The following is a 26,737-nucleotide window of genomic DNA, read 5'->3' as shown; positions in this document are numbered from 1 at the left end:
AGGTAGATTGCAATAACTTATCTTTTCTGGTGTTGCTTGTTGGTAATGTTGATTACTATAACTATTGACTGTTCCATTCTGCTGGAGTGTTTTGGAGACTGGGTAGAAAGCAGAGTCCTCTAGTGGTTTAAGTCCTCCACATCCAAACATGCAAACAGTGGTGATGAGACGTACCTGCTTCTAGGAAGTGGTCCTTCACTGTTCTACAAGGAGTTCTTTTGTCTCCCATGCATTTTGATACCTAAATGCTCTGTCCTGGGCAAGTGCCTGGAAGCTGTGGTCAAGTGGCTAAAGAGGAAACCAGATGAGATGGAGATGCTGATGTCCTTGAGGAACCCATGTTGCCCACCCTTGATTAAAAGTCTTTTGCTGAGTGCCTCTAGGACCTCATTAAAAAGCCCCCATCAACTAAACAAGCCTTTCCAAGTAATGTTCCAAGGTTGCTCCCCTACCCACTTGAGGATAAGATGTCTCTGCATGAATTCTTTTTCTGGGTGACACTGCTCTGATTTTAGGAGGACACACAACTTTTCCACACTGTATACGTCAGATGAGTAGACCAAAATGTAGCCATAGCAAGGAATCCAAAATGGTAGACTCACAGAATTATACCCTTCTCAGCTCATTGACTCAGAAAGGTGCTAGTCTGCTTAGGATTGCACTGTCAACCACTTCAGTTGCAATTTCCTCCAAAGAAAGAGTGCCCTCCCTAGCCATCTCCCCTAGACTTAACTACATTTAAACACCAATCATGTCCCTCTTCTAATTTCCTGTAAAAGATATGATGAATGGGCCTGGACAAAAAAAATAAAGAACAGTATGTATTGCCCTACTTGCCAAGATTATCCATTTGGTAGGATGGAAGAAGGTTTCTAGATCACAGATTTCAACCACTCCCACCCCAAATATGTACACATAGTTTAGTCACTGAAGTAGATGTCCAACTAGGGAGCTTAACTCGAGCCTTAGCTGTTCGGCCTCTACTTTCCTCTTGGAAACTGCAGACCATCTGGACCAGACCTCTGTCTTGCATTACACCCTTCCCTACGTGACTAACTGGTCTCTGTAATCACAAGAAATGTTCAAAGATTCAAGTGAGTTTTAAAGGAAGATTGAACAGTGTGCAGGCAAAATAAATATAGAAAAAAGAAGAAGAATGCTTGATCCAGATTCTTGTACTTCTGGGCACAATCCTATTTTTAATTAACAAGGGCCAGGCAGGAAGGAAATTGCCATGTGGATGGGCAATTGCAAAGTGCTTTTTGTTGAGCCCACAGATCTCTAAGATCTTGGGTTCTGGTCACAAAAATACTTCTCAATATCCTCCAGGCCTTTCATAAGACCTAGCCATAAGCCATCTCTTCGAAGCTACTGTGCACCTGTACTTGCCAACAAATCCTCCTTCTGCCCAGGGCACATGTTTTTATGCACAAAGAGATACTGTTTTCACTTTTGGTTCCGTGCTATTTCATGGATTTCATGGAGTCCAGGATTTCCTGCTCTAGAAGTTTGTTCTTGTTCTCAGTATCATCTCGAGAACACTCGATATCCTGAAGCTTACGTTCCAGATCTGCAGATTTGTTCTTTTCTTTCTCAATCTCTTCGTTTAGCCTTACCACTTTGGCCCAGACCTCATAGTTTTCCTTCTCGAGGCTGGAAGAGAAACAGGGTGAGAGATGAGCAGAGGTCTTCAAGGAGTGCACCAATGTCAGTGAATGGAAGAGAAAGGTTTAACACTTTCTCCTCTCAACCTTGTTAAAAGTTCTGCTATCAGAGGTGGATCTAAAGGTAAAGTTTTCCCTTCAGTCGTGTTCGACTCTGGGGTACAACTGCAAGCAGTGATTTTATAGGCAAGCTGTTTTTGTGGGGTAGTTTACCATTGCTTTCCCTGGCTATTCTTTACCCCTAGCTATGAGCTAGGTACTCATTTACCGACCAAGAAATGGATGGATGGCTGAGTTGACCATGAGCCAGCTGCCAGGATATCTGACCCCCAGGGGGCTTGAACTCCTGACCGTGTGATTGGCAGGGCAAGCACTTAACCATTAAGCCATGCAACTCCTTAAGAGGTGAATCTACCATGAGGCAAATAGTCACAGCAAATTGAAAATTTTGGACACCATTAAGAACAACTTAGTGGGGAGCCATGGGCACAATTCTCCAGGAAAATCTCCTATCTAAGCCCCACTGGCAAGACCTCTTGGTATATGGTGCAACCTCTGGATACTTCACACTATCTCCCTTCCATATTTAAAGGGGCAGAAATTTGAACATAAGCAATTGTGTTATACTGAATCAGATATTTGGTCAATTGCCATTACTTAAACAGGTAGTGGTTCTTCAAGATCTTTCTCTTAGCCCTAACAAACAAGGAGAATTGGGGCCTCTTAAACACTGATTAATTTATTGTGGGAGGCACTTTTGTAAACCTGAACCTATTTCATCACATGCAGTCCTATTTAGCTAGAGATAGTAGGGACTGAACATGGGCCTTCTGCATGTAAGACATAAGCTTTGCTGTTAAGCTTGTCCTCATAGAGGAAGGAATTTTTTTTAAAAAAAAGTCTTCGATCCCACCCTTTTGCCTCCACAAGACATCCAAGATTGTCAAGATTAAAATTAATTACATGTAAATATATTTCTAAGCATAAATCATAAAACAATTAAAAACAGAAAACCAAGAGGGAAAAAAACTAGCCATCTGAGAAAGATGAACAGCAGAGGACAAGGTGGGCCAGATGGACCTCTCCCTGAGCAGGGAATTCCAGAACCAGGGCACCAATGAAAAAGCCCCATTCCTGGTGCCCCCCTGCCCAGTTTTGGATGGGAGTAGCACATGGAAGAAGGCCTCAGATGATCCAAGCATGCAGGCAGGCTCACGTGCAAAAAGGCCATCCTTTTAGAAGAGATGAGGCAACAGAATCCTTGTCAGTCCTTGTCGAAGCATTCACGGAGCAGTGCTTATATCTCTATTATTCCTATTAATATCATGGCTTCCACTCCTGTACACTTTACATTGCTGCCATCAGAATCTGGATTATTTTGCACACGCAAGGATTGAACAGAGTTGGCAATAACTACAGAAAGGAATAAGATCAGTGGAGGTGTTTTCATTACCTCGTTAATTCGTTCCTCGTAACCTTTTTTTTCTCGTATCTCTATCTCCCGTTTCAGTTCTTCCCATAAATCATCTTTCCTCAGGAACTTTCAAGGTCCTCCTCAGGAGGAGTTCTCATCTTCTTCAGCACTGGGTTTTGAAATGCGTCCCCATTTTGCCCAGGATCAGTCACCAGATCCTTCTGTGAAGTATCAGCAGATACAGCCAAAGAGTTCTCGCGGAGTCTGCTTTCCAGTCGCCTCCAGGGGAATCCAGAGAAGCTGTCAGAGTTCAAGAACTATGAAGAGTGAGCAGCTTAGAAACACTTCTCTGACAAGGTCCTTTTGTGAGTTCCTACTGAAGAAACAGGATTGGACTGGACCACTGAAGAAGGCTTACCAAAAGTCACTACTTCGAAAAGTTCACTTTGCTCCCCTCTGATGGAAGGAACATGTAACAAATATTTCCTCGGCTTCTAAAGGGTCTGAGTTCTTTTCCTGGACTGGCACATGCATTATTTCAAGAAGGTCTTTGGGCCGTAGTTCCTCATAACCTTCTTTCTGATGGATTCCTGAATTGCAGTTTAATTCACAGCTGGAATCATTTAGATCATCCTGCTGAAAAGCAAGAGCAAAACAAATTAACACAAATACTAAATAGGGGTGTTTGTTGGGTTCATAAAATACATATTAGCGCATGGATGGAGGCTTCAATTTACCACCAAATGGTCAAATTTGGACTTGTTGGATTTGGATTTTAGGAGATAATAATACACCGCCTATCTTGATGTGTAATCAAAACTATCAACAGGAGAAATTACAGAGTTAATGGTAATCCACTCACTGTTTGCCACTGGGTTCTATTCCCTCTGGATGATAGAGGCCTTTCTACAGCACCCCAGCCTACTGAACTGCGAGGCACTGAGGCCTTCTTGGAATCATTCTTCTGGAGGGGTAGAGAAGGAACCACATCTTTAGACACAGGAAATAGTGTTATGTGGTCACTGATCATCACAGTCATCACTTTCTGGATATGGTGAGTTCCTTCAGTGAAAGAGGGAGAGCAATAAAAACGTAAGCATAAGCATAAGCATTTTTATTGTCATTGTGTACGCACAACGAAATTTACAGCAGCATTCCTCGATGCACACAATTTCAGACTCATACATCATCCTCACTTTCCCCTTCCTCCACCCATCCCTACACAGCCCCAAATACATCAATATGAAGCAGCGGAGTTTAGCATAGCCACAGCTCTAGAGTAGAAGCTGTCTCTAAGCCTCTTTGTCCTAGTTCTGAGGGCCCTGTATCGTCTGCCAGATGGTAACAGTTTAAAAAGAGAGTGTGCTGGATGAGACGGGTCCCTCAGAATATTTTGGGCTTTATTTAGGCTTCGGGAATTATAGATTTCTTCCAAGGAGGGAAGAGGGCAGCCGATAATCCTTTGTGCAGTAGTGATCACCCTTTGGAGCGCCTTCCTATTCGCCACTGTGCAACTGGAGAACCACACACAGATGCAGTAGGTTAGGACACTCTCTATAGCACAGCGGTAAAAGGACACCAGAAGTTTTCCATCTAGTTGTTGCTTCCTTAAAAGTCTCAGAAAGTACAGTCTTTGCTGGGTTTTCTTAACCACCGCGGCAGTCTGTACGCCCCAGGTCAAGTCCTCTTTAATCATAACGCCCAGAAATTTAAAACTAGCCACCCGCTCCACTTGATCTCCATTTATAGTCAAGGGCTGAATTTCTGAGCTATTCCTTCTATAGTCCACGATGAGCTCCTTTGTCTTGTTAGTGTTAAGAACCAGGTTATTTTCCCTGCACCATGAGAGCAGTCGGTCCACTTCATTCCGATAGGCAGACTCATCCCCTCCAGAGATGAGCCCCACCACCGTTGTGTCATCAGCAAATTTGATAATGGTGTTACTATGATAGACAGGAGTACAGTCATATGTATAAAGGGTGAACAGTAAAGGACTCAACACACAGCCCTGTGGCGTTCCCATATTTAGAGTAAGAACTGAGGAAACCCGATTTCCCAGTCTAACCCTCTGGGAACGTCCAGACAAGAAGTCCCTAATCCACAAACAGATTGAATGTGAGAGTCCAAGATCCACAAGTTTCGTCACCAGTCTTTGTGGCGAGATTGTATTAAATGCGGAACTAAAGTCCGCAAAGAGCATTCGCACATAATTCCCCTGATTTTCCAGATGCGTCAAAGCAGTGTGGAGGCTAATGGCAATGGCGTCCTCCGTAGATCTATTAGTCCGATATGCGAACTGATGTTTATCAAATGTATCTGGAAGGCAAGAACTAATATGCCTATGGACCAGTTTTTCAAAACACTTCATGATGATGGGGGTGAGTGCCACTGGTCTATAATTCTGAAGATTGTCAGCAGGAAATCTCTTTGGTAGTGGAACAATGGTGGAAGCTTTCAAACAAGATGGGATGGTGGACTGGGATAAAGATCGATTAAAGATCCCAGTAAAAACACCAGCCAGTTGGTTAGCGCATTCCTTTAAAACACGACCGGGAATACCATCCGGTCCAGCAGCCTTCCTTGGATTCACAGCCCTCAAAACTTGCCTCACCTCATGTTCCTCCACAGTGAGGTGTGAGCTGCAATCACCTAGTGGCTGTGTGTCATCTCCTTCTGATAGACCTGTTTCAAAGCGGGCAAAAAAGTGATTTAGCTCCTCTGCCAGAGAAGAATCCCCATCTACAGAAATGTCATTGGTTGGTTTATGATTGGTAATTTGTTGAATCCCCTGCCACACCTGCCTCATGTTGTTATTATTAAAATAATCCTCAATTTTTCTCTTATAACTCATCTTGGCTTGTCGAATGCTCTCGCCGCACTATATTTTGCCTCATCACCAGATCTGAAAGCAATATTCCTGTCATGCAAAAGTCGCTGAACCTCCTTTGTCATCCAGGGTTTATGAGCCTTGGAATAATATCAAGTTATTTATAATACACATATTTGTAATTTTCTAGGGCTCTTTGTATCAGCATAACAGTATAACAGTATAACAGGTTTGGCTGTGATAGGGTAACTTTGCAAATGGAATGTGCCTTTTAGAACAAACGGAGCACCTGTTTAAATAAAAATGGCATAACGCAAACAGTTTAAACAGCAGCCCCCCACTGCACCTCTCATAATAGTTGCTGGATCCTCCACTTTTGGTCTGATGAGGTTCACACCAAACACTGTTGCCAGATTCTCCACACTCATCTTGTTGCTACTTGCGTTCTGCTGGATTTCATACAGGAATCTGTCGGAGCCCAATGGCAAAACAAAACAAGAAAGGGATGAATGGAAGCCATGTTCAAACTTTCTGCTCTAGCGCTGTGCAGACATTTAATTTGAATCTGGGGAAGGGGAGCTTGGCAGAACAATTCTGACCTACCCCCTACATATTGGAGGTCCTGTATTTGTTTGTGTTGTTCATTTCTTCCCAGTGGGGACCCAAATTGGATTGTGATCTTCTCCTCTCTTTCACTTTATGCTCACAACAACCCTGTGAGGTAGACTAGGCTCGGCGAGTGACTGGTCCAAGCCCTATGGTAGAATGGGAGTTCAACTCTGGGTCTCCTAGATCCTAGTCCAATATTTTAACCACTAAATAAGGGTCTGGCATGCATACATCCATGCCAACAGATGCATTAATCATTCAAACTGGACCTCCACCCAAGTTTGCAGGAGCCCACTGATCATTAATGCAGTGGATTTGCACGTTGGTGGGGCAGTGCTTTTTAAAAATTCTTTTTTTTTTTAATTAAAGATTAGAAACAGATGTATACAATAAAAATAAGATTTACAATTGTCTCCCTATGTCTCTTACAGAAAAGATTGCTAATGTTTTACAATCCCAAAAGCTATTCAAACATATTAAGAGCGTTTCAACAAAAATATAATATCATCGTTCGTGTAGAAAGTAACTGACCCATCAGGTTTATGAGACATAAGAAAATTTTCGTAAATACATGACTATAAGAAAGAAATTGAGCATATGAGAGTAGTAGGGAGGAGGAGAGAAAGAGTGTGAACTAGGAGAGAAGATCGGAAGGTAAGTGAAAGAGAAAAGAAAAGGTCAATAAAGGAGAGTGAAAGTAAAAGAAAACGGAGGAGAAAAAAGAGTTTGGACTTCCTCTTAGCTTTAAATTATAAATATATAAACCATATCTACTTAAGTACAAATCATTCTAGTATAAATTTATCAACATTGCAGATACAAAGATACAAAGTAAAAATTCAGTTTTCAAACATGATAAATGAGCAAGTTTCCTATCTTGTGCCGTTATCAAGGGTGCAGATATATCCTCCAAGGCATGCAGAAGTTTTCATCTTTCATCCACTCCAGATGCCAAGGAGTAGAGCCCATTTCATTCTCTGTATCTGAAGTCCACCTTCTCTTTCTCTCTAACTACACTTACAGAAGTTGCATGCACAGAAGAAAAGACAGATTTGTTTCTTCCATTCCTTACGATGTGCCATGCAATTACTTGCAAAGGGGCTCTCAGAAGCAGCTGAGAAGTCCTCATCTTTAAACCCATTTGACCCAAGAGATGATATATCAACAGAGGGGAAAAAAGGCATTGCTGGTGCTCAATAAATCAGGCCTGGCACCCCAAGCAGGTTGTGCAGCTGCATGTGTGACCTGCTGCCATCTCTTCTGCAACCAGCAGCCACTCAGCAGAGGAAGGGCTCCAGAGTCAGAGGCTGTGATTAGGCTTAAGCTTCATCAGTTCTTAGAGAAGCACAACCTGTAACAGAAGGGGAAGGAAGAAAGAGATAGGCTCTTTCCTCTTACTGGCACGCTAGGGTGTCATCTCTGCCTCTTCAGACTGCTGGTTCCTAGCAAATGTGATTGGTAGCCTTTGATGTACGCCTGCCCAGACCATTGGAAGTCCTGAAGAAATCTGGAAGCCTGCTTTATCAACTCTTTCTGCTTATAGCTGATTTGAATAACTAGTACAGAGGGAAGATTAGGGATTCTACTACTAGACTGCAGAACCCAAGTGTTGGAACCAAGAATTGCAGCTGGTACTTATGCTATCTTGGTGATGTAAAACTGATTCTCTGCCCAGAAGAGCCTTTGTATGTAGCCATTTCCACTTTCTCCAGATTAAAATACTGAATTACAAAATAATTTTTAAAAAGCAGAGAACCTACCGGCAAATGTAACTGAGAAGCTTGTAATTGTCTTGGGGTAAGAGAGACAACTGCTTCATTAGCTGCTGATGCCCCTGGAAGAATACAAAAGTGATTTTTTCAAAGGACAGAAGCATTTGCAGATAGCATAAAACACCAGCACTGTGGCTGCTGCTGCGGTTTTTATCAATTGTCCATTGAAGAAACAACAGAGGAAACCAAAAGTTGTGGAAGGGTTGAAAGAGCACAGCAAGGTGTAGTGATGTCTTCCCACTAAAGCTGTCAGACCTAGCTCAAGTCCATTCCCAAGGAAGCCACCCCCCTCCAAAGCTTTCCAAGGGGCCTGGGCAGGCTTTGGGTCATTGCAACGTCAAGCACCGGAAAAGCAGAAACTAGCAGGTCACAAGTGGAATTTGGCCGTGCCTATGGGGTCAGGCACATAGTCCGCTATGCACTGCTATGATTTCCAACAATAATCTGTTAGAGTCTACGTAATCCAGAGGTGATTTGCTTTTTTATTGCTGACTTTTCATATGTGTTTAAAAATGTTTTATGATATATTGGTTTTATTGCTGTTAGCTGCCTTGGGTCCAAAGGATGTATGTGTGTGCGCGCACATGCGTGCTTGTGTGACAGATTGAGAGAGAGAAACTGGAAAGTTTATAAATGCTGTAAGAATATAAAACAATTTCTGACACCACCACCACCCTGCATACAGTTTTCCTGCTAGGATTGGAGGTATATTATTTAGTACCTTTGTCTCATCAGCAGCTAAAAGCTGGCCACATAAGAGGAAGTCCTCATACTGGGTCCATGGTATGACTGGCTCAGGAAGTTCCCTTAGGTAGAGCTTAAACAAGGACGCCACTGTGTGTACATCTGTTTCTCTGTCAGATAAGAATGAGTTAGGGGTCAAAATGGTACCACGAAGAAGAACCATTTTCCCTTGAACAGTTTATAGATGGAGAATGGTGACAAGTACAATCCAGACAATTGTGGATTCTGTTTTGGATTAAATTTAGAGAATCGATAGGTCATAAAGGGTTATCCACAATGGGTTGTTCTAACCACTTTTGAAACAGCCAAGCCACATAATCTTTATTTGTTTAAAAATGTATAGGAAGCTCTTTCACTAAAGTCTGTAAAACAGTGGACAGGTTTATACAAAATAGATCTAAAAAGAAATGAAGTAAAACAGAAGCCCCAGAAGCAGCAAAATAAAAATGATCATACATAGAAATCAGATCAAAACAGCAGACCTCATTCAGTCTTTTAAAGCTTTGAAAAATGGGGCACTCAGATGAAAATTATGTTGCAGCCTCACTATTCTGTCTGGGGATGGTATTCCATTGGTGGGGTGGGTTATGTCAAGGTTAGGTCTAAGTGCCTGTTTAGTCTTCCTGGCTTCAGCTGCTCCTCCAGCTTAATGGCAAAGTCATTTAATTATGCAGTATCTTAAAACAAAAGACTATTAACGTTCATGTTTCCCCTGATACACAAGCTAAAGGATTTCACCAAATATCTCCCCAAAGGAGAAGCCACATAGCAAGCTAACCCCATAATTCCTCTGTCCCAATATAATGGCTACCAGAACCTGTAGCCTCAGGCACACTTGAGAATACATACAATCCTTACCGGTCAAACGACGGCCTCTCTCCAGCGTCAAAGGCATCCCTCAGCTGTTTCACTAGGTTGTCTTGGCCAGGAAGTCGGAAGATGCCCTCTTCATTGAGACCGTGCTTCCTTATGAACTCTGCACATTTCTCAACCAGAATGGGAACCTGATGCTGCCCAAACCTCTGTTCATACACCATGGTCTCCACCAGCTGTTGCCCAAAAACCACTGTGGGAGAAAAGAAGAAACACGATAAAGGGAAGGAAAGGAAAGGGGTTTCTCAGAGTGCCCCAAGAAGGTTAGAATCCAGAACCATCCTATAAACTTACATTCTATTGGTAAACAAAGACTAATTCTAGTAATAAAATACTTCACCAATATACAAGACTTGTGAGTATTCAAAGTGTTTTGCACACATTCCTGGGAGTACTTACAACCACCCTGAAAGGTGGATTAGTATTACTGTCCCTATGTTGCAGATGAATTGACTGAGACTTCCCAAACCGATTTCTTGGCCACTAGGTTAAAATCTACGCCGCTGCTTTCAAGAAAAAGACTTTAAAATGAGTCTCATTGCTTGGCAAGTACAGTACTGCATCTTGGTACAAGAGCTTCTGAAGCATTTGTTTGCATTGTTTGTCCATGGACAGCAGTGCCACATGTTATGACTGCACCTAGGAGGAATAGTTACACAGTTACACACACATCAGAGTAAATGAAACTCACGTTGAGCAACTTATGCTGTGCCTATAATTTGCAATATTTAATGACAGTACCTTTCCTTTGGAAAGTAGGCTCCTTTTTCCTGGCCTCCCAGCAAAAGAGCATCTCCGGAGCTGGACAACAGGCATTTAGCACCCAGCCCTTCATCTAATGCTCAGTCAGTGAGATGACAGCAGAGAAAATCCTCATTCTAACCAGCTCCAGAAACACTGAGAAAGGATCCTTGATGGTCCTGCAGTGATTTTTTTAGCAGCGTCTCCAGATCCCGGGGAAAATCTTGATGTCTCTTTTCTTTCCAAACCAGCATAATATTTGTGCTCCCTTCTTTTCTGGAACCCTGGAGGGGCCAGTCAGTGCCTGCCATTCAGAGGTCTGTTAAGAGTTTTTTTGTTTTTCTGTGGTAGTGGTGGCGGGGGGGGGGGAGGGATTTCCAATGCATTTACAAAGAGCTCTTTGGCTTCCAAGGAATCATCATAAACCTGTCATTGTATATAGTAAACAGATTATTTTTTTCCCGATGGTTTCAGTATATAACTTCTTTTAATACTACGAAAGTTGATCAGAGAGGGGGAAAAAAGCTTCCCTCTTCATGTCAAGTCTGCCTGTCTCTTGGCGCCCATCAAATGACAGGGAAAGTCATCATTTTTCAAAATATTTCCACAGACCAATGTGGCTCAGCCGGGGATCACACCCCAACTTCTGCCATGAAAATAATTGCAGTTTTAGAAAAAGGGCTATTTTAGCCTATCTCACACAGCTGCAGAAAGCACAAGCCCAGAGCCTCTGTAGAAGAACACAGCAGTGCCCATCATGACTCTCTGCTTAATTTAAAGCCAGTAGGATGAAGCCTGCCAATTTGTTGAGTGGGTAGCTGGAAGATCCTCACTGAATGGATTCTTCATAATGTGGTCCAAGGCTACATGCACAGCCATCTGCCTGCGGTAACCATGTGCATCACCATATCAAAGCCCTCTTGTATTAACCACTAAGATGGCCCCTTTGTTGCCAAGACCATGTTCTCCTACTGTAAATCTTGACTTTTGATTTATACACTGCTCTGAAGTCAATGTGTTAGAAAGGTATACAATGTGTTAGAAAGGTATACAAATAGCATACACAAAAAGTGACAAGGTAGGAACAGACCAGGCAGAAGAAGAAGAGTTTGGATATATATCCCACCTTTCTCTCTTGTAAGGAGACTCAAGGTGGCTTACAAGCTCCTTTCCCTTCCTCTCCCTGCAACAGACACCTTGGCCCTTTCCCCACTTACTGTTTGCTGCGCGCTACTCTGCCCAAATAGCGCGGGGTCCAGCGGCGCTCCCCACGAGTCCGGGCGGCGACAACGCAGCCGCCCCGACTCTGCCGCTCTCCCGCCTCCTCAGTGCAAGTCATTTCTGGCGCTGATAAAATGGCACCTTTCATGACCCCGCGCAGAGCGCGGGGCAGTGGGGAACACGACCCCGCGCCAGAAATGACTCGCGCTGTGGGTAGCGCGCCGCAAACAGTAAGTGGGGAAAGGCCCCTTGTGAGGTAGATGGGGCTGAGAGAGTTCTGAAGAACTGTGACTAGCCCAAGGTCACCCAGCGGGAATGTAGGAGTGCAGAAACACATCTGGTTCACCAGATAAGCCTCTGCCACTCAGGTGGAGGAGTGGGGAATCAACCCCGGTTCTCCAGATCAGAATCCACCTGCTCTTAACCACTACACCACACTGGCAGCAGGGTACCTGAATCCAACATCATGGGGGCTATCTGTCCAGCTCCTACCAAGCCTCAGCTCCTCAGGACCACATCTCCAGCCACTCCTTTGAATGTATTTTGGTTGCTTCTTCCCACCAGATACCAGCAACAGGCTCTACCCCTTCACAGATCCAGTAATAGAGAGCCCATGGCTCCTCCTTTATAAACCTCAGGGTCAATTTTTATGAGGAGCTGGAGTTGAGTTCACAGGGTAGAAACCATGGACCCTTGTGGGCTCTTACAACTCTATGATTCTGTCTGCTTTTGGAGGGCTTAAGAACATCAGAAGAGCTCTCCTGGATCAGACCAGTGGTCCATTGAGTCCTGCTGCATCCTGTTTCACACAGATGCCAACCAGTCATCCTGTATGATGGGCTCAGTGGCCAAAGCCTTCTCTTGATGTTGACTCCTATCACTAATAATCAGAAATTTGCGGTCTCTGATTAAGAAGATGCCATTTACTCACTGTGGCTAGTAGCCACTGATTGCTTCAAATTGCACTCCAGCCCTCCCTAGTTTCAGTGCCAGAAACCAGAAGAGTCATTATCCAGCATAGCCCTCACAAACAAGCACAGACCCAGTTATAGTTCCCTTCTTCCCATCTCAACGTGTTGCCACTCTTTACCTCCCAGTGGGGACCCTGCCACTCTTCGAAGCAATTTCACCCAGTCTTCCATTTCTGATTGGGAATTGGCCATCAGCAAATAAGAGTCCTGCCCTGTTCGATTCTGGTCTCTAGAGATCCCTGCAGGAAAATAATAACAATAAAAGTGAAATTACTCACAGGGAGAGGGGAAAAGTGTTATGTGTTGATTTTTCTATTGAGTGACATATTTTCTCTGAATCCTCTCTATTTGTAGCAAATCACAGCAGTGTGTAGCAATGCCAAACCCAGGTCATTTCCACTGAACATTTATGTAGAGCCGACTTTGTGTTTAACAGTAAGCAACAAACTTTCAGAAGGAGCCCTGTGGCACAGAGTGGTAAGCTGCAGTACTGCGGTCAAAGCTGTGCTCAAGACCTGAATTCGATCTCGAGTTCAGACTGGCATTCCTATTTTCTGGTATCAGATGTGACTCATATGCCCATGCTGGCTGGTTGATTTGCATTTCTGTCAAATATCTCATGTTTAATTATGAACCAAACAGGTATCTAGATAATAATCACAGGATTATGATAGAACAGATTTAGAAAAAGCAAGATTGATGTTTTTTCTATAAACATGCACTAGCACAATTCTGGAGCACAGCCAATCAAGTGCAATCAATAATTAATTAACAGATGCTCACCTGGAATTACCTCAAAGATAAACCGCCCTCCCTCATCAGAGGTGCCAGCAACCTCCTTGATTGTACTGCCAGAGAGACGGATCACACCCTACAATCAAAGAGAATAACTGTCTTGAAATAGCCACTGCAACACAAGTCCATTTACTACTGGAAATGCTAAATGTTCCTTTTGGAAAGGGACAATTGCCTCCCAATCAGGCCTTAGAGTCAGCTTGGCCGCCCTGATTTAAGTTTCAGTGAGAACAGAGAAATAGCCACATCACCAGAGGCAAAAAGTGTTGGAAGCAGCACAAACTGAAATGGATCTGCTTCAGGGATGCCCCAGTTGCACCAGCAAACAAAACAACCACTTGTTTTGAAACAGAGACACCACTGAGTGGTAGAGCACCTGGCCATCTAGGCACTTGTAGACTCCTTTGCATTGAGCATACATTCCCTTTGGGTTCTTGGTTATGCAAATGTTTCTCCCTCTTCAGCAGTCTGCCCAGCAGTCTGTTCTGAGAATCCCCATGGTTTCCAAAAGCCCTGAAAGAGCAACTTTCCCTCTCCTTTCCCAGGGGAAGCACGGGCGATCAGCATGTGCTTAGCTTTCGTCGGGTTTTCTTGCTCCTCCCTGCCTTCCTCTGCCCACACCACAGCAGTTCCTCCCACTCTTTGAAGGACCAGAAGGGTTTTTAAAAATCATGTTGAATGTCTACCGCAGGAGTGATAGACCCAATGAAATTGACAACAGTTTGACATGGTTTAATAAATTAATTCTAGACCCAAAATGGCAGCGGGGAAAGGCAGCAGGCAACCAAATGGAGTTTGCATGGAAACAATGAGGCAACAGCTAACAGACAAAATGCTGGCTAGGGACACTTTGTAGGAGAATCCCTGTGCAAACCAAAAAAAGTGGGAAAACCGCACTGTGAAATAAACAACCGTGAAGTAGTGCATGCATAAATGGCTTCTGTTGTATGCAGGAGGTCCCTGGTTCAATCCCTGATACTGCCAATTAAGAGAAGCAGGTAGCAAGTGGTGTGAAAGACCTTTAACCTGAGATCCTGGCAAGTTACTGCCAGTCAGAGTGGATCACATAGATCTTGACAGACCAATGGTAGAACTACTCCAGATTTAAATCTGCCACGGAAGAGTCAGCAGGACAAGAACAGGGAAGACCCAGACAGGGAGGCCATTGGCCCAGATTCCATTCACTCTCAGGAACTGGCCCATGAAGAGATGGCACTGGCACTCTATGTCATTGTACCCATTGAAGTCCCTCCCCTCTCTAAGCCCCGCTCTCCTCAGACTCTATCCCTCAAATCTTCCACCTGAAGCTGGCAACCCTAGAAGGCATGATGCAAGCAATGCTGAGACTGGATCTGTAATCATAAAACATACCTTGCTCAGTTAAATAGTGGGTCTGTGCTGCAATCAGACTAGCCTACCCCCCAAAAATTATTTATTAGGCCAGCCCAGGGAGGAAGGGCCAGACCCATCCATGAAAGTGGTGTGGGGGGCTGATATAAGGATGAAGGCAAACCTGCCCTCTTCATTCTATTCTGAGGCTCTTCTGAGACTGAGAACCTGAGACCCGTAAAAAGCAAACAGTGGAGGGGATTACACCCCAGTGCTGATGGAGCTTGATACTAAACCACCTCACAGTTGTTCCAAGGATGAAATGGAAAAGTTGAGAATGATGTTATCACCCACTTTGGATCCCCAGCAGGCAGAAGAGTGGGGTATACATATCTAAAGAAATAAATGGTCTAAAACTTAATATAAGCACATAGACTATAAGCTGTTTAATTTATCGGGCTACTAGAAAATGTTCTGCTTACTAGCAACAGAATAAAAGCAGTTATACCTTTTTTTCTGTCTATATAGTGACACAATTAGAAATATTTTAACAGCTATGGGGCAGGGATCTCCTTTCGCAAGTTTCCTCACCTGTCCCGTCTTTGATACCATCCACAAAGTGGTTCAAGTTCGGATATAATGCAAAGCCATTATTTATTTTAAACTAGTTTGTGAAACCAGGATTTGGCTTGTTGGTTATCATTCAAATTCTGGCTTGTTTCAGAACATGCTGGTTGCTCTTTGTCCTGCCCCTCTGCCGGCAGGGACCCAACTTTTCCCCAAGCTTGCATCGTGGTGAAGATGGCCCCAAGGAACAAGCCAGGGTGTTCACATTGGAATGTCACAAAAGCCATTGCTTGAGCAACTGGTTTCAGATCCATGATTTTGAAGGAATCCAACTATCCACCCCTTCCGCACATGCAAAATAATGCGTTTTCAAACCACTTTCACAACTGTTTGCAAGTGGATTTTGCTATTCCGCACAGCTTCGAAGAGCACTGAAAGCAGTTTGAAAGTGCATTATTCTGCATGTGCGGAATGAACCTTAGTGAAGTGGACTAATGACACTAACCATAGTTGGTTTAAGTCAGGGGTAGGGAACCTGCGGCTCTCCAGATGTTCAGGAACTACAATTCCCATCAGCCCCTACCAGCATGGCCAATTGGCCATGCTGACAGAGGCTGATGGGAATTGTAGTTCCTGAACATCTGGAGAGCCGCAGGTTCCCTACCCCTGGTTTAAGTAAACCATAGTTCCACACGATGTCTGAGCAGAGTCAGTAGTTTGAACCTCACTTCTCCTGAGATGCTCCTAAGGAGAGACTCAGGGTCTCTATTCTAAATATTCTAAACAAAAAAAGGCACTGAAGGGGGGAAAGGAGCTGTGAATTCCCATCACTTTAAAGGATGGCCAAAGGCTCTAATGGCATTAGGGTTGCCAACCTCCAGGTAGTGGCTGGAGATCTATTGCTATTAGAACTGATCTCCAGGCACAAGCATATCTGCCAGAGGGACATGGGGGAGGGGGTCAATTGACCTGGGCGCCACCCATTAGATCACATAGGGGGCACAAAATCACCCCCATGTCCCTCCTGCAGAGAGGCACCCTCGCCCCTCCACTGGCCAGGGCCGCTGCAGCCCTCCGCTGGCTGAAGGAGCACCCCCACCAGGCTGCCTGGGACCACCACCACCCTCCTCCTCCAGCTGGCTCCCATAAGTGGGGCATGGGGGGCACAAAGGACGCTTGAGGAGATGTTGCGCCAGGCGCCATTTTCTCCCAGTACACCTCTGTCTCCAGGAGACAGAGATTAATTCACATGGAGAAAATGGGTACTTTGAAAGTTGGACTCTATGTCATTATACCCCATTGAAGTCCCTCCCCTCTCTAAACCCCTCCCTCCTCAGACTCTATCCCTCAAATCTCCCACTTGGAGCTGGCAACCCTAGATGGCATGCAAACAATTCTAGACTGGATCTGTAATCATAAAACATACTTCGCTCAGTTAAATAGTGGGTCTGTACTGCAATCTTGAACTGGTTTAAACAGTCAGCCCAAATGCTGCATTTTGGGAAAGGAGAGCTATGGATCTCCAGAGACTTCTTAAACAACTCCTAAGCTTTCTTGGAAGGAAGCCACAACCATTTTAAACAACTGGATTAAAGCTGTCCGTTTGTAGTGGAGTCAGATCACTGTACAGATGCTGCCTGGTCAAAAGAGGTGCTTGTGACCAAAGCAGATGCAGCCTCTTCTTATGCCCACAGAGAAGCCAGCATGATGCCCTGACTCAGGGGAGTCACGAGGAAAGCTCATATGACTTCACCCACAGAGGTAATGATAGGACAGCTGCAAGTTTTTGATGGCTGTTTGGGGACATTGCACTTTCCAAAGGCTCACCAATTGCGAGCATAATAATATATGCATGGCAGAACTGGAGGGAGGAACTGTGCGTTAGGAGGGCGGTGGTGGAGAAACAGTTTCTGCCACAGGAAATATCATGGCAAAAATCTTAACGTCTCAAGGAGATAAATATGTGCATAGAGGTCAGCTGCTTTCCCTGCTCCCCGCCCCCCATATTGTATAGATTCAGCCATTTTGCACTACATCAGTTACTAGCAAAGTGCAGCATCTTGAACAGGATGTGGAGACTTGTTGGATACTTATTTACTCAATTTAAATTTAAATTCTGCCTCAATAGCACCCTGGAATAGCTAACATCCTCCCCTCCATTTTATCTTCACAGTCCCCCTGTGAGGTAAGTTAGACTGGGAATATGTGACTGGCCTAGTGTTACCCAATGAGCTTCCATGGGAAAATGAGGATTCTAACCTGAATTTCCCACATCCTTGTTTGAAACTAACCTTTTCCATTTATTTATTTAATGCTCATAAACCAGCCAGTCATGAGCAGCCAGTCATGAGCAAAAGAAGAGGAGTTTGGATTTATACTCCATTTTTCTCAGCTGTAAGGAGTCTCACAGTGAGTGTCTTACAAACTCCTTCATTTCCTCTCCCTACTACCGACACCTTGTGAGGTAACTGGGGCTGAGAGAATTCTGAAGAACTGTGACTGGCCCAAGGTCACTTGGCAAGCTTCATGTGGAGGAGGGGGAAGCAACCAAAACCAGTTAAGGATGATGCTCAGCTCTTAGTGTCTACAAGTTATCCAAGCCCCACCCCCTGCAGGTACCTGGAGTTTGCTGTCATCTTCATCTTTGTAATAAGACAGGTGTTGCCCTTTTAACACGAAGTATCTCTGCTGCCAGTTCTTGACGATGGAGCGCTGTTTCTTCAACCAGCCTGTTTTCAGAGGCCGCTCTGGAGGCTGGAGAGAATAGGACCAGTTGCAGGAACCCGCTGGGTCAACAGCCATCATGCTTTGGGAGCGAACTGAGGAGAGGAGGGAAACAGAATGTGGGGCAAATGCAGAAGGTGAAAGTCCTGGAACAAAGAAGCTGAAAATCCAAGGCAGTCTCTGATCAGAAGCTGCATCTGGCTTTTAGAAGAGGAAAATCCACCATAATCTTCCCATACTCCTAACCTAAACCAAGCAAATAAGTTGACAGCTAAAGATATGTCTCCTGCTGGGCCGATGTCCTGTGTCTTGTGGGGCATGTCTTGCGGAGAGCAGTTTATAACAAGGGAGCTACCACAGCTATTTGTCAGTGAACTTCCTTTTTCCTGTGCAGGCAATATTGTTCTTTGCAAAACGAGTAAAGAAACAAAAATAGCTCCCAAAGGGCACTGTGCTATTGTGTGTGCAGGAACATGGGGTGTGTATGTAGACTGTCCTTGCCTTGCAAATAGCTGCTGTAGAAAATAGGAAGGACTGATTAGTGCAACCCATTGAAAGTACTTAAACTGTTTCAAAACTCCTTTGCAAGGTCTGTGTCTTTTAGGGTGAGGGGCTGATTTCCAGTTATGAACATTAGCAAAATCAATCCACGGGCTAGAGCTCTGAAAAGAATGGAAGTTGAGCAAGAAGCTTTACCATTGGCATTTCATGTGGTTCTAAGAAGAATATCTGCTATGTATTTATTCTGCACTTTCTCAACTTTGCACAGTAAGTCATTGACCTGCCAAATGAGTCATTGACCTGCCAAAATTCACTGGTTGAGGGTTCAACATTGTCGGTTTGGCCATGAAGTTTGCATGGTTCCCGGTCCTAAAGCAGGTTTGTCTCACGATATTTCCCTCATGCCGGGATTTTCAAAATCCTGTATTGAACCTGCTATCATGCAAACTCCACAGGAGCAGAACCGGTTTATTTTTCCTGCCCAGCTGCCTGATCTCCCCGCCCCACTCCCTGATCTTCCCACCTGATGTCATCTCAGTTGCTGAGCCACCGACCATTGCAACCCGCCCTTCCCAAAGCACATTTTCTGCTCATAGTATTGACCAGGTGCCATTTCTCTTGGGTTAATCAGGAGTAGAGACCCCAAATGTCCCCATTTTCTTTTCTGTACATGTACTGGTTGCTTGGAGCACACAGCTAGGGCTGTGGTGGCGAACCTTTGGCACTCCAGATGTTATAGACTACAATTCCCATCAGCCCCTGCCATCATGGCCAATTGTAGTCCATAACATCTGGAGTGCCAAAGGTTCGCCACCACTGAGCTAGGGAGATGTGCAATTTGGGCTGAATGTTAGCGTCTCACCGGGGGGGTGGGTGTCTCTCGTTTTTCACAAAAAGATGAGAAGGTGAGTGGGAATATGATGTAATGCTGTGCCCTGTTGTTTTTTACTGCCACCTGCTGTGTTGAGGCCTGTGCCAGGCCCTATCCAGAACTGGAAAAAATGGGGGGCTTCATTTCCTCCCCTCGTGCCAGCAGTTCAAAAGGAGATGTTCATTCAAGCTGCCGTCCCAAAACAACAGCCAATCAGAATGTGTGACACCGGGGATGTTCTTGCATTATGGATACACTTGCGATGTAATGGCTAAAAGACCCAGACTCGTGCTTGAAACAAACTGGAATTATTTCCTCCCAGTCTTGCACTTGAATTCCTTCACTGACTTGGGCAGTCATGCAGAGAGGAGGAAACTATCAAAATAGACCCAGATTGTAAAATACCAATTGTAACCTGGCATAATTGTGCTGTGCAGAAATGGCCTAAGTGGAAGCTGAGGGATTAAACCCCTTCTTCCTTTCCCTCCATGGTGTAGAGGCAAAGTGAGACAATATAAGCCTGCAATCTGCATTTTGATGTAGATGCTTGCCTGTTCCACCACTGAGTGGGGTGTTGAACCCTATTCTTCCAAGTCATAAACTAAAACGCTAAGCACTCCCCCTCACTGACTGTTCGGCGAAGAAAACCATTTAATTCCCCTGCAAAACATTCAAGATCTTCCCCAGATTGTACCTCCCCCAAAACTTTTAACACAAAGTGCTGGGATCCAAAGCAAGGCTCAAACTCCACCTCTACATTTTCTACTGCTAATTCATGCTGTTCTGCTCTTTGCTTTATAGGGCCTTTTTTAGGGAGGTATGAAACGGACACCACAGTGACGAAACAGGATGTTAAAGTGGAAATGAAACTGATTTGAGAGACTGAACTACCATTCAGGAAGTCCCTGCTTGCATCTTCTGCCACTAACTCACTAGAGCAAATAGTGTGCCCGACGAGTCACACTCATGTACATTTGACCCTGGCAAGTAACATGTCCAAGGATTGCCCTGGAGGCAGGCAGAGAAGGCTGGAGGGAATACATCATATATTCCACTCTGTACTTGCTCATTAGGCCCGTTGGAACAGAAAAGTTGTTCAGAACAGAAACCGGAGTGTGTGGCTGTAAACACAGTCAATCCGCATAAACCACAAACACGCTTCTCCTCCCACCAGGAGCCAGCTGCAAGTTTGGAGATGAAGAGCGAGGGACAGACTCCTCAACGCCAGCTCAGTCAAATAAAGCCAATGCAAACATTTATTATTATTTATCACTGGGAAGACCTCCATGCCAAAGCAGCTGCCGCCAGAGGACCGTGGGGATTGGTTCCAGCCAAGGCAGCAGGTTGACTCACATCAAATCCAGCAGAAAGTCTTCCCATAACACAGAGTGTTCGGCACCGAGAAATGTTATTAGCTCTGCTGCCCCAAGTAGGCTCAGTGTTGCAGATAATGGCTCTCAACAGCTTTGACACAATGTGCTGAAACTGGGAATATTTGACCATTTTCAAATGTGAGAAAAAAATGTTGCATAACAAGAAAATTTGAGTTCAGCAGCAGAGCACACACACTTCACACAGACCCCAAATTCAAGCCCTAGCATCTCCAGTTAACACGGTCTCCAGCCTTGGAAAGGTCTTGGTATGAGGCTTTCAGGCTGGTCCACATAGGCAACACATAGCAAAGTGGTCCAATTACTCAATATAAAGCAGTTTCATACGTACATGTCATTATTAATGTTTACATCTGGGTATGCAACTAGGCCCTCTAAGTGCTGACTTAGAAGTGGGTCTCACACACATTGTTGACTTCTCAAGTTCAGCGCTGTGGCAAGGGAAAAATGGAAGTCTATGCCAAGCACCGTCTGGCAGAAGTGTCTCTTGACCCTTTCACCCTCAGAGTCTATCACAGCCAGCCAGTCCTTCTGCAAGCTCTACCCCGGGGGAGGAAGAAAACCCAAAGACCTCAGGTGCCTGTCCCATCTGCTATCCAGAGCTCCATCATGTATTATGCAGAAGGAGAAAGGAAAGAGAGTCTCCTTCCTTTGGTATCTGACAAAAGGAGCTTCGTCTCTCGAAAACCCTGAAAATATTGTTTGTGGCTTAGGTGTTACTGAACTAAAATTTAGCAATTCTTGTAACCAAGCAAAAAAGTTTTGGATGAAGATATATGGGTTGATAAAAGCAATAACTAAGATAGAGATAAATTTTACCTCAGACATATTTTTGTTAAGTATGGTGAAAACAGAAAAGCAGAATCTTCATAAACTGTTATTATACAGCCACCAGGTTGTTATATGCTCAAAGGTGGAAAGATTGGAGAATACCTTCCCCAGAAGATTGGATATTTAAATTAATTGATTTTGCAGAAACAGATCAACTATCAGGGGTCTTTATGAAAGAAAAAGAGCATAAAGTTGGGAATCGTACATAGAAATTTGGGAACCTTTAATACATTGCCTTAAAGCAAGCTATCCATTATTACCTGCTTCAGGTTTCAGGCTTTGTGGCTTTCTCTTGCCATGGGCATTTCACGGGTACATATACTCCACTTGCTTTACTGCGGCCAGATCCTCTGAAGATGCCAGCCACAGTTTCAGGCAAAACGTCAGGAGAAAATACTACTGGAACACCGCCATACAATCTGGAAAACCCACAACATTCTATTTTGGTGCAACAATGGAGGGGGCATTCAAGAGTTTTGGAAACCTCTTCTCCATACTTGCAATTGATTCAGACAGCTAGCGGAAAATAGTTGTTTTATGTTGTTCACCCTGCCTTGAGAATAAAACCCCAGATTTCCCCTCAAACCCTTAAAAAACAAGGACACAACAAAGTGGGATTAAACATACCAATAAGGAGCTGAACTAGATCTTCACTGAACATAGCCCTGAGATCTACAAGGTAGATGCATATATTATAAACATACTGGCTGGTTTTTACTTGTGGTTTGGACTTTTTAATAGCCTAGCTTAACCACAGCTAGCACTTAGATGGGAGACCAAGAAGGAAGTATGGAGTTGCTATGAAGAAGGCAGCAATGAGGAACCATCTCTGCTGTTCTCTTGCTTGGAACATCCCATGGGAGAGGTTGCCATAAGTCAGTGTTGACTTGACAGCATATGCTGTGCTTCTACTTGGAATTTTAATACTAAGACAATCTTGTCAAGCAGGATTGGATTTAATGTTAAGAGTCACTTATTTAAATCCATGTTATTTTGATTTTAACTTACCGTAACTTGTTAGGATTGTATGTGTGTGTAACAGTTTGACCACTTAGGAAGACCCATTCTGGTTAAATTAGTCCTTATTTTATGTACTATGTGTAACCATTTATGTGATCAATCTGATTGTTTTTCATTCAGTTTTTAATGGGTATAAGTGTTTTTAACTTAAAGATTGAGTGCACTGTGCAGTAAATGTTGTGTATATAATTTGTTTTATTTTCTTCTTGGTTCCTAACCTTGTTTCTTCTTTGAAGAGTTAATCCTGCTATGTTATCTTTTTCTGGCCCTTAAGATCACCTGGTCAGCACCTGGGTAGTAACAGTCTTAGATCATCAGGCAACAATTTGATTGGCCAATGTGCCCCTGATCACCTTAAGTCTTTTGCCATAAAGGTGACAACCCAAACATGCAAATTTATGCTTCATTGGAATCCGACAACAGGTTCCTAAGTTCACCATTCTGAATCTTGACAAGTGTGCTTTACATGCCTGAAATGATTATTGTTTTGACACCTTGGAATTTTGTTCTGGATAGCGTGGTCTCTGTGCAGCTGAAGAATACAGCTGGTATTTGGGTAACATCTTGTTTTGACTTTTGTCTTTGAAGAAATTTACATTTTACTGTTTTGTTAGTCCTCTTTGATACAGGTTTTATTATTGTATTCCCCACTTCTAATGTTCTTTTATTTGTATTCATGCTCAATTTCAATAAAGTTCCTTTAATCATATTTGAAAGTATTTTCTGTCTTCAGGTGGGTTCAATCTAAATCTAGTCCTGACCCCTTTGGCGACGTACTACCAAGTTAACTGTGCAAACTTACTGTGTAAATGGTCTGCCTCACAGGGCTGGTTTTCTTGTTTATACTCCGAAGAAGCTGGAAGTTTGCCTTTTGACTTCTAGTTGTTGGCACAGACAAAAAGGCTGGTGGCAGTACTGCCGGATGGGGGTTTGTGGATTCACAGCCCAAGGTTATTTAAGTGGTTTTGTTTGGGTCTCCCTCTTACCAGGTTATTGTTTGGATTAAGATATCCTGACATAGCCACCTTTAGATTCTACCAGAAAGTGTGAAAACAGTCTGTCTTACAATATGACATGATATGCATAACATCATCTTTCATGTGATTCTGCTTTAGCACCACGTTTCCCATTTTGCTTTCAAAGGCTGACTTGCAAAATCTATAGCAACAGGTGGTACCATTACAATCCTGTGAGCTTTTGTTAAGAAATTGCACAATGCAAGTCCAATTGACCTGGATAAAGGAACCTCAGTCAATTAGGATGGGCCAAGAGGGGTATTAGCAGTGCATATGGCATCTACAGGAAAACCAGTTGGGTTTTGTATGTGTGTGTGTTGTGTGTGTGTGTGTGTGTGTGTGCATGCATGCATGCATGCGTACACACACAAGCAAATATTATCTATCTATCTATCTATCTATCTATCTATCTATCTATCTATCTATCTATCTATCTATCTATCTATCTATCTATCTATCTATCTATCTATCTATCTATCTATCTATCTATCTATCTATCTATCTATCTAACTTTCATCCTGTTTTCCCAACAGGTCAGGCTCAGAATGGCAACAACATTCTATATCATTTATAACAAAAACATCAAACCAATGTAAAATTAAAAAACCCCAAACCTAGTAATAAATTTAAGTTAAAAAGTTTAAAAGATGACATCTTCAAAATTCCTCAACAACGGTGAACAAGCAGCAGTAATAATCGGTTTCAGTAACTCAACAAGGCACAGCACAGAAACCAAACAACAGGGGAGAACAGTTCCTGGAGGGGCCCAGCAGGCAGGCCAGATGTCGTAAACCATCACTGTTCCCACCTACAGGCCTGATGGAAACACCTCTGTCTTCCAGCCCTGTGGATCTGAGTTAAGTCCTGCAGAGCCTGGGTCAACTGAGTTCCACCAGGCTGGTGCCAAGGCTGAAAAAACCGTGTCTCAGATTGAGGACAGCCTGACATTTTCCTGTTGCTTCAGACCCACTTTGAAAATAATAAGCAAGATACCATGTTACAAAAACTAAATTATTGTATATATAAATAAAAGTGCTTGACCATTAACTTCATGGATAAACATGTAGAGTCTTAAGTCTTTTTGTAGACAATTATCCAAGCAATGCTGCTTTGCAAACAACTTTTCAAATATCCAAGCAAAACAACTCGACAGGTGCCGTGATTCTTCCTCATTTCTCAGTTGCTTCCTCAGAAGTCTATCACTTTAAATCACACGGGAGAACCTTAACTGCTTCCACAGGAGTCTTTCAGCTTCTTAACCCTGATTTTTACACAAAGTATACAGCATGAAGTTTTTTAAATACCTATGATTAACACGTGACGATTCCAATACATTTATTGCACACAGAGTAACAATACTATATTTACCCAAGGGAGTATTCAATCAAACACGACAGACGGCACTGAATCAGGACTCAAAGCCTTCCACTCTCTCACAAGCATCCGTCCTTCGCATTTCCCTCCCTCTCAATTTATAGTTAACAGTCCTTAATTGCCTTCAGCTGTCTAACCTCCAAAGCTTACTATGTGTTTTACGACCACCATTACAACCTCAGTAAATTACAAAAAAGAACAAGTCTATGACAGTATTCAGTGCTACAAGTTGAAATGTTTTCACTTTATGCGTGTAAAAAAACTGCTGATGGAGCCCTTTCAGAACATTTAACTTAGCTGTGTCCTATGCGTGAAAGCACACTAAACCGGCCAAAGAGCCACCAATAGAGACTAATATGAACCCCTACAGGCAGAAGCCACAAGACCTCATGACGTCAGCTTCGCAGAATTATCTGGCTCAAACTCCCTCGATGGCTCATTTGAATGGTAGATGATAACAAGAGCTTGTGATAGATGGAATCGTTTGACTTAACCCCATCATGCTCCTATGTTCTGGTCAAAATATGGAATGTGAACATTTTCTGACGGGGTTGGCGAGAAATATAGGTACTCTTGGTTAATAGATTAATGTAGGCCCTTTCCCCACTTACCGTTTGCTGCACGCTACTGCCCCCAAATAGCGCGTGGTCCAGCGGTGCTCCCCACGAGTCCGGGCGGCGACACCGCAGTCGCCCCGACTCTGCACTCCAACGTCCCCTCAGCATGCGTCATTTCTGACGCTGGAAGAAACGGCATCTTCTGACTGCGCGGGGCAGTGGGGAACACGACCCGCGCCGGAAATCGCTCGTGCTGGGAGTGTTGCGCCGCAAATTCAAAGTGGGGAAAGGCCCGTAGTCGGACATAGGGCCATTGGGTGTACATTTCCCTCCCCACCACAGAAACCCAGAGGAGATTATGAGGCATTGGACAAAATTAAGTTCATCAACTGGCAGAACAGCCATTCAGGATACAGAAATGACACCACTTGAACACAGCTTGCTTTAAAAAAAAGCCTAAACGTTTAAACCTTTCATGGAAAAACTAAGGGGTCTTTATGAAAGAAAAAGAGCATAAAGTCCCTCCCACACAAATACACTTCATCTGAAACTAGCCCTAAACTGGCTTTGCAAAGTTTCTATCAGCAATTCTAATTTGATAGAAGAGACAGGTTCACTTTTCAGGACAGGTCAAGGAAAATATGAGGGAAACAATAACAGTACCTATTTTGGACATATCCTTTTTCTGGTTGAAATTCCAGTTCCGTGGCAGCCTGAGTGACATCCTGGCTGCAAGAAGGTCTGTGTTGCTGAGCGGCTGCTCTTATTTGTCTCTACAAATCTTGTGCTTTAAAAAAAATCTTCCTGGGTTTGCTTGAAAAAAAAGTCTCAACTGAAGTTGGTTTGCCAACAACTTCCTCCTCTTCTTCTCAGTCTGATCTGTGAGAAAACCCACAGAAGCATTTCCCTCCAATCTGCTTTATAT

General features: G+C 43.7%; 1 protein-coding gene across 1 annotated transcript; it reads right to left on the bottom strand.

The window, feature by feature from the left end:
• Positions 1-1,445: 1,445 nt before the first annotated feature.
• Positions 1,446-26,536, bottom strand: ARHGAP25 (Rho GTPase activating protein 25). The gene is made up of 11 exons (XM_048512124.1): positions 26,476-26,536; positions 18,147-18,346; positions 13,620-13,707; positions 12,956-13,075; positions 9,889-10,096; positions 9,008-9,140; positions 8,275-8,348; positions 6,252-6,373; positions 3,941-4,140; positions 3,118-3,204; positions 1,446-1,646 (listed from the first exon to the last, which is right to left on the bottom strand). The coding sequence occupies exons 1-11, from the start codon at positions 26,534-26,536 to the stop codon at positions 1,464-1,466; spliced, it is 1,476 nt and encodes a 491-aa protein (XP_048368081.1). The 3' UTR covers positions 1,446-1,463.
• Between the last annotated feature and the right edge of the window lie 201 nt (positions 26,537-26,737).

Source organism: Sphaerodactylus townsendi, linkage group LG12 (assembly GCF_021028975.2).
Source record: "Sphaerodactylus townsendi isolate TG3544 linkage group LG12, MPM_Stown_v2.3, whole genome shotgun sequence".
Taxonomy (NCBI): domain Eukaryota; kingdom Metazoa; phylum Chordata; class Lepidosauria; order Squamata; family Sphaerodactylidae; genus Sphaerodactylus; species Sphaerodactylus townsendi.
Note: the sequence above shows the minus strand (reverse complement) of the source record. Positions and strands in the feature narration are given on the sequence as shown.

What these genes read in the sequence shown, in the direction of transcription:
- ARHGAP25 (XM_048512124.1), bottom strand. Translation starts at nt 26,536, where the DNA reads ATGTCACTCAGGCTGCCACGGAACTGGAATTTCAACCAGAAAAAGGAT. An exon ending in AAAGGATATGTCCAAAATAG is followed by an intron (nt 18,347 to 26,475) that starts GTACTGTTATTG and finishes TCCTCTCCTCAG; the next exon opens with TTCGCTCCCAAAGCATGATG. An exon ending in CTTCTCAGTTACATTTGCCG is followed by an intron (nt 6,374 to 8,274) that starts GTAGGTTCTCTG and finishes GGGCTCCGACAG; the next exon opens with ATTCCTGTATGAAATCCAGC.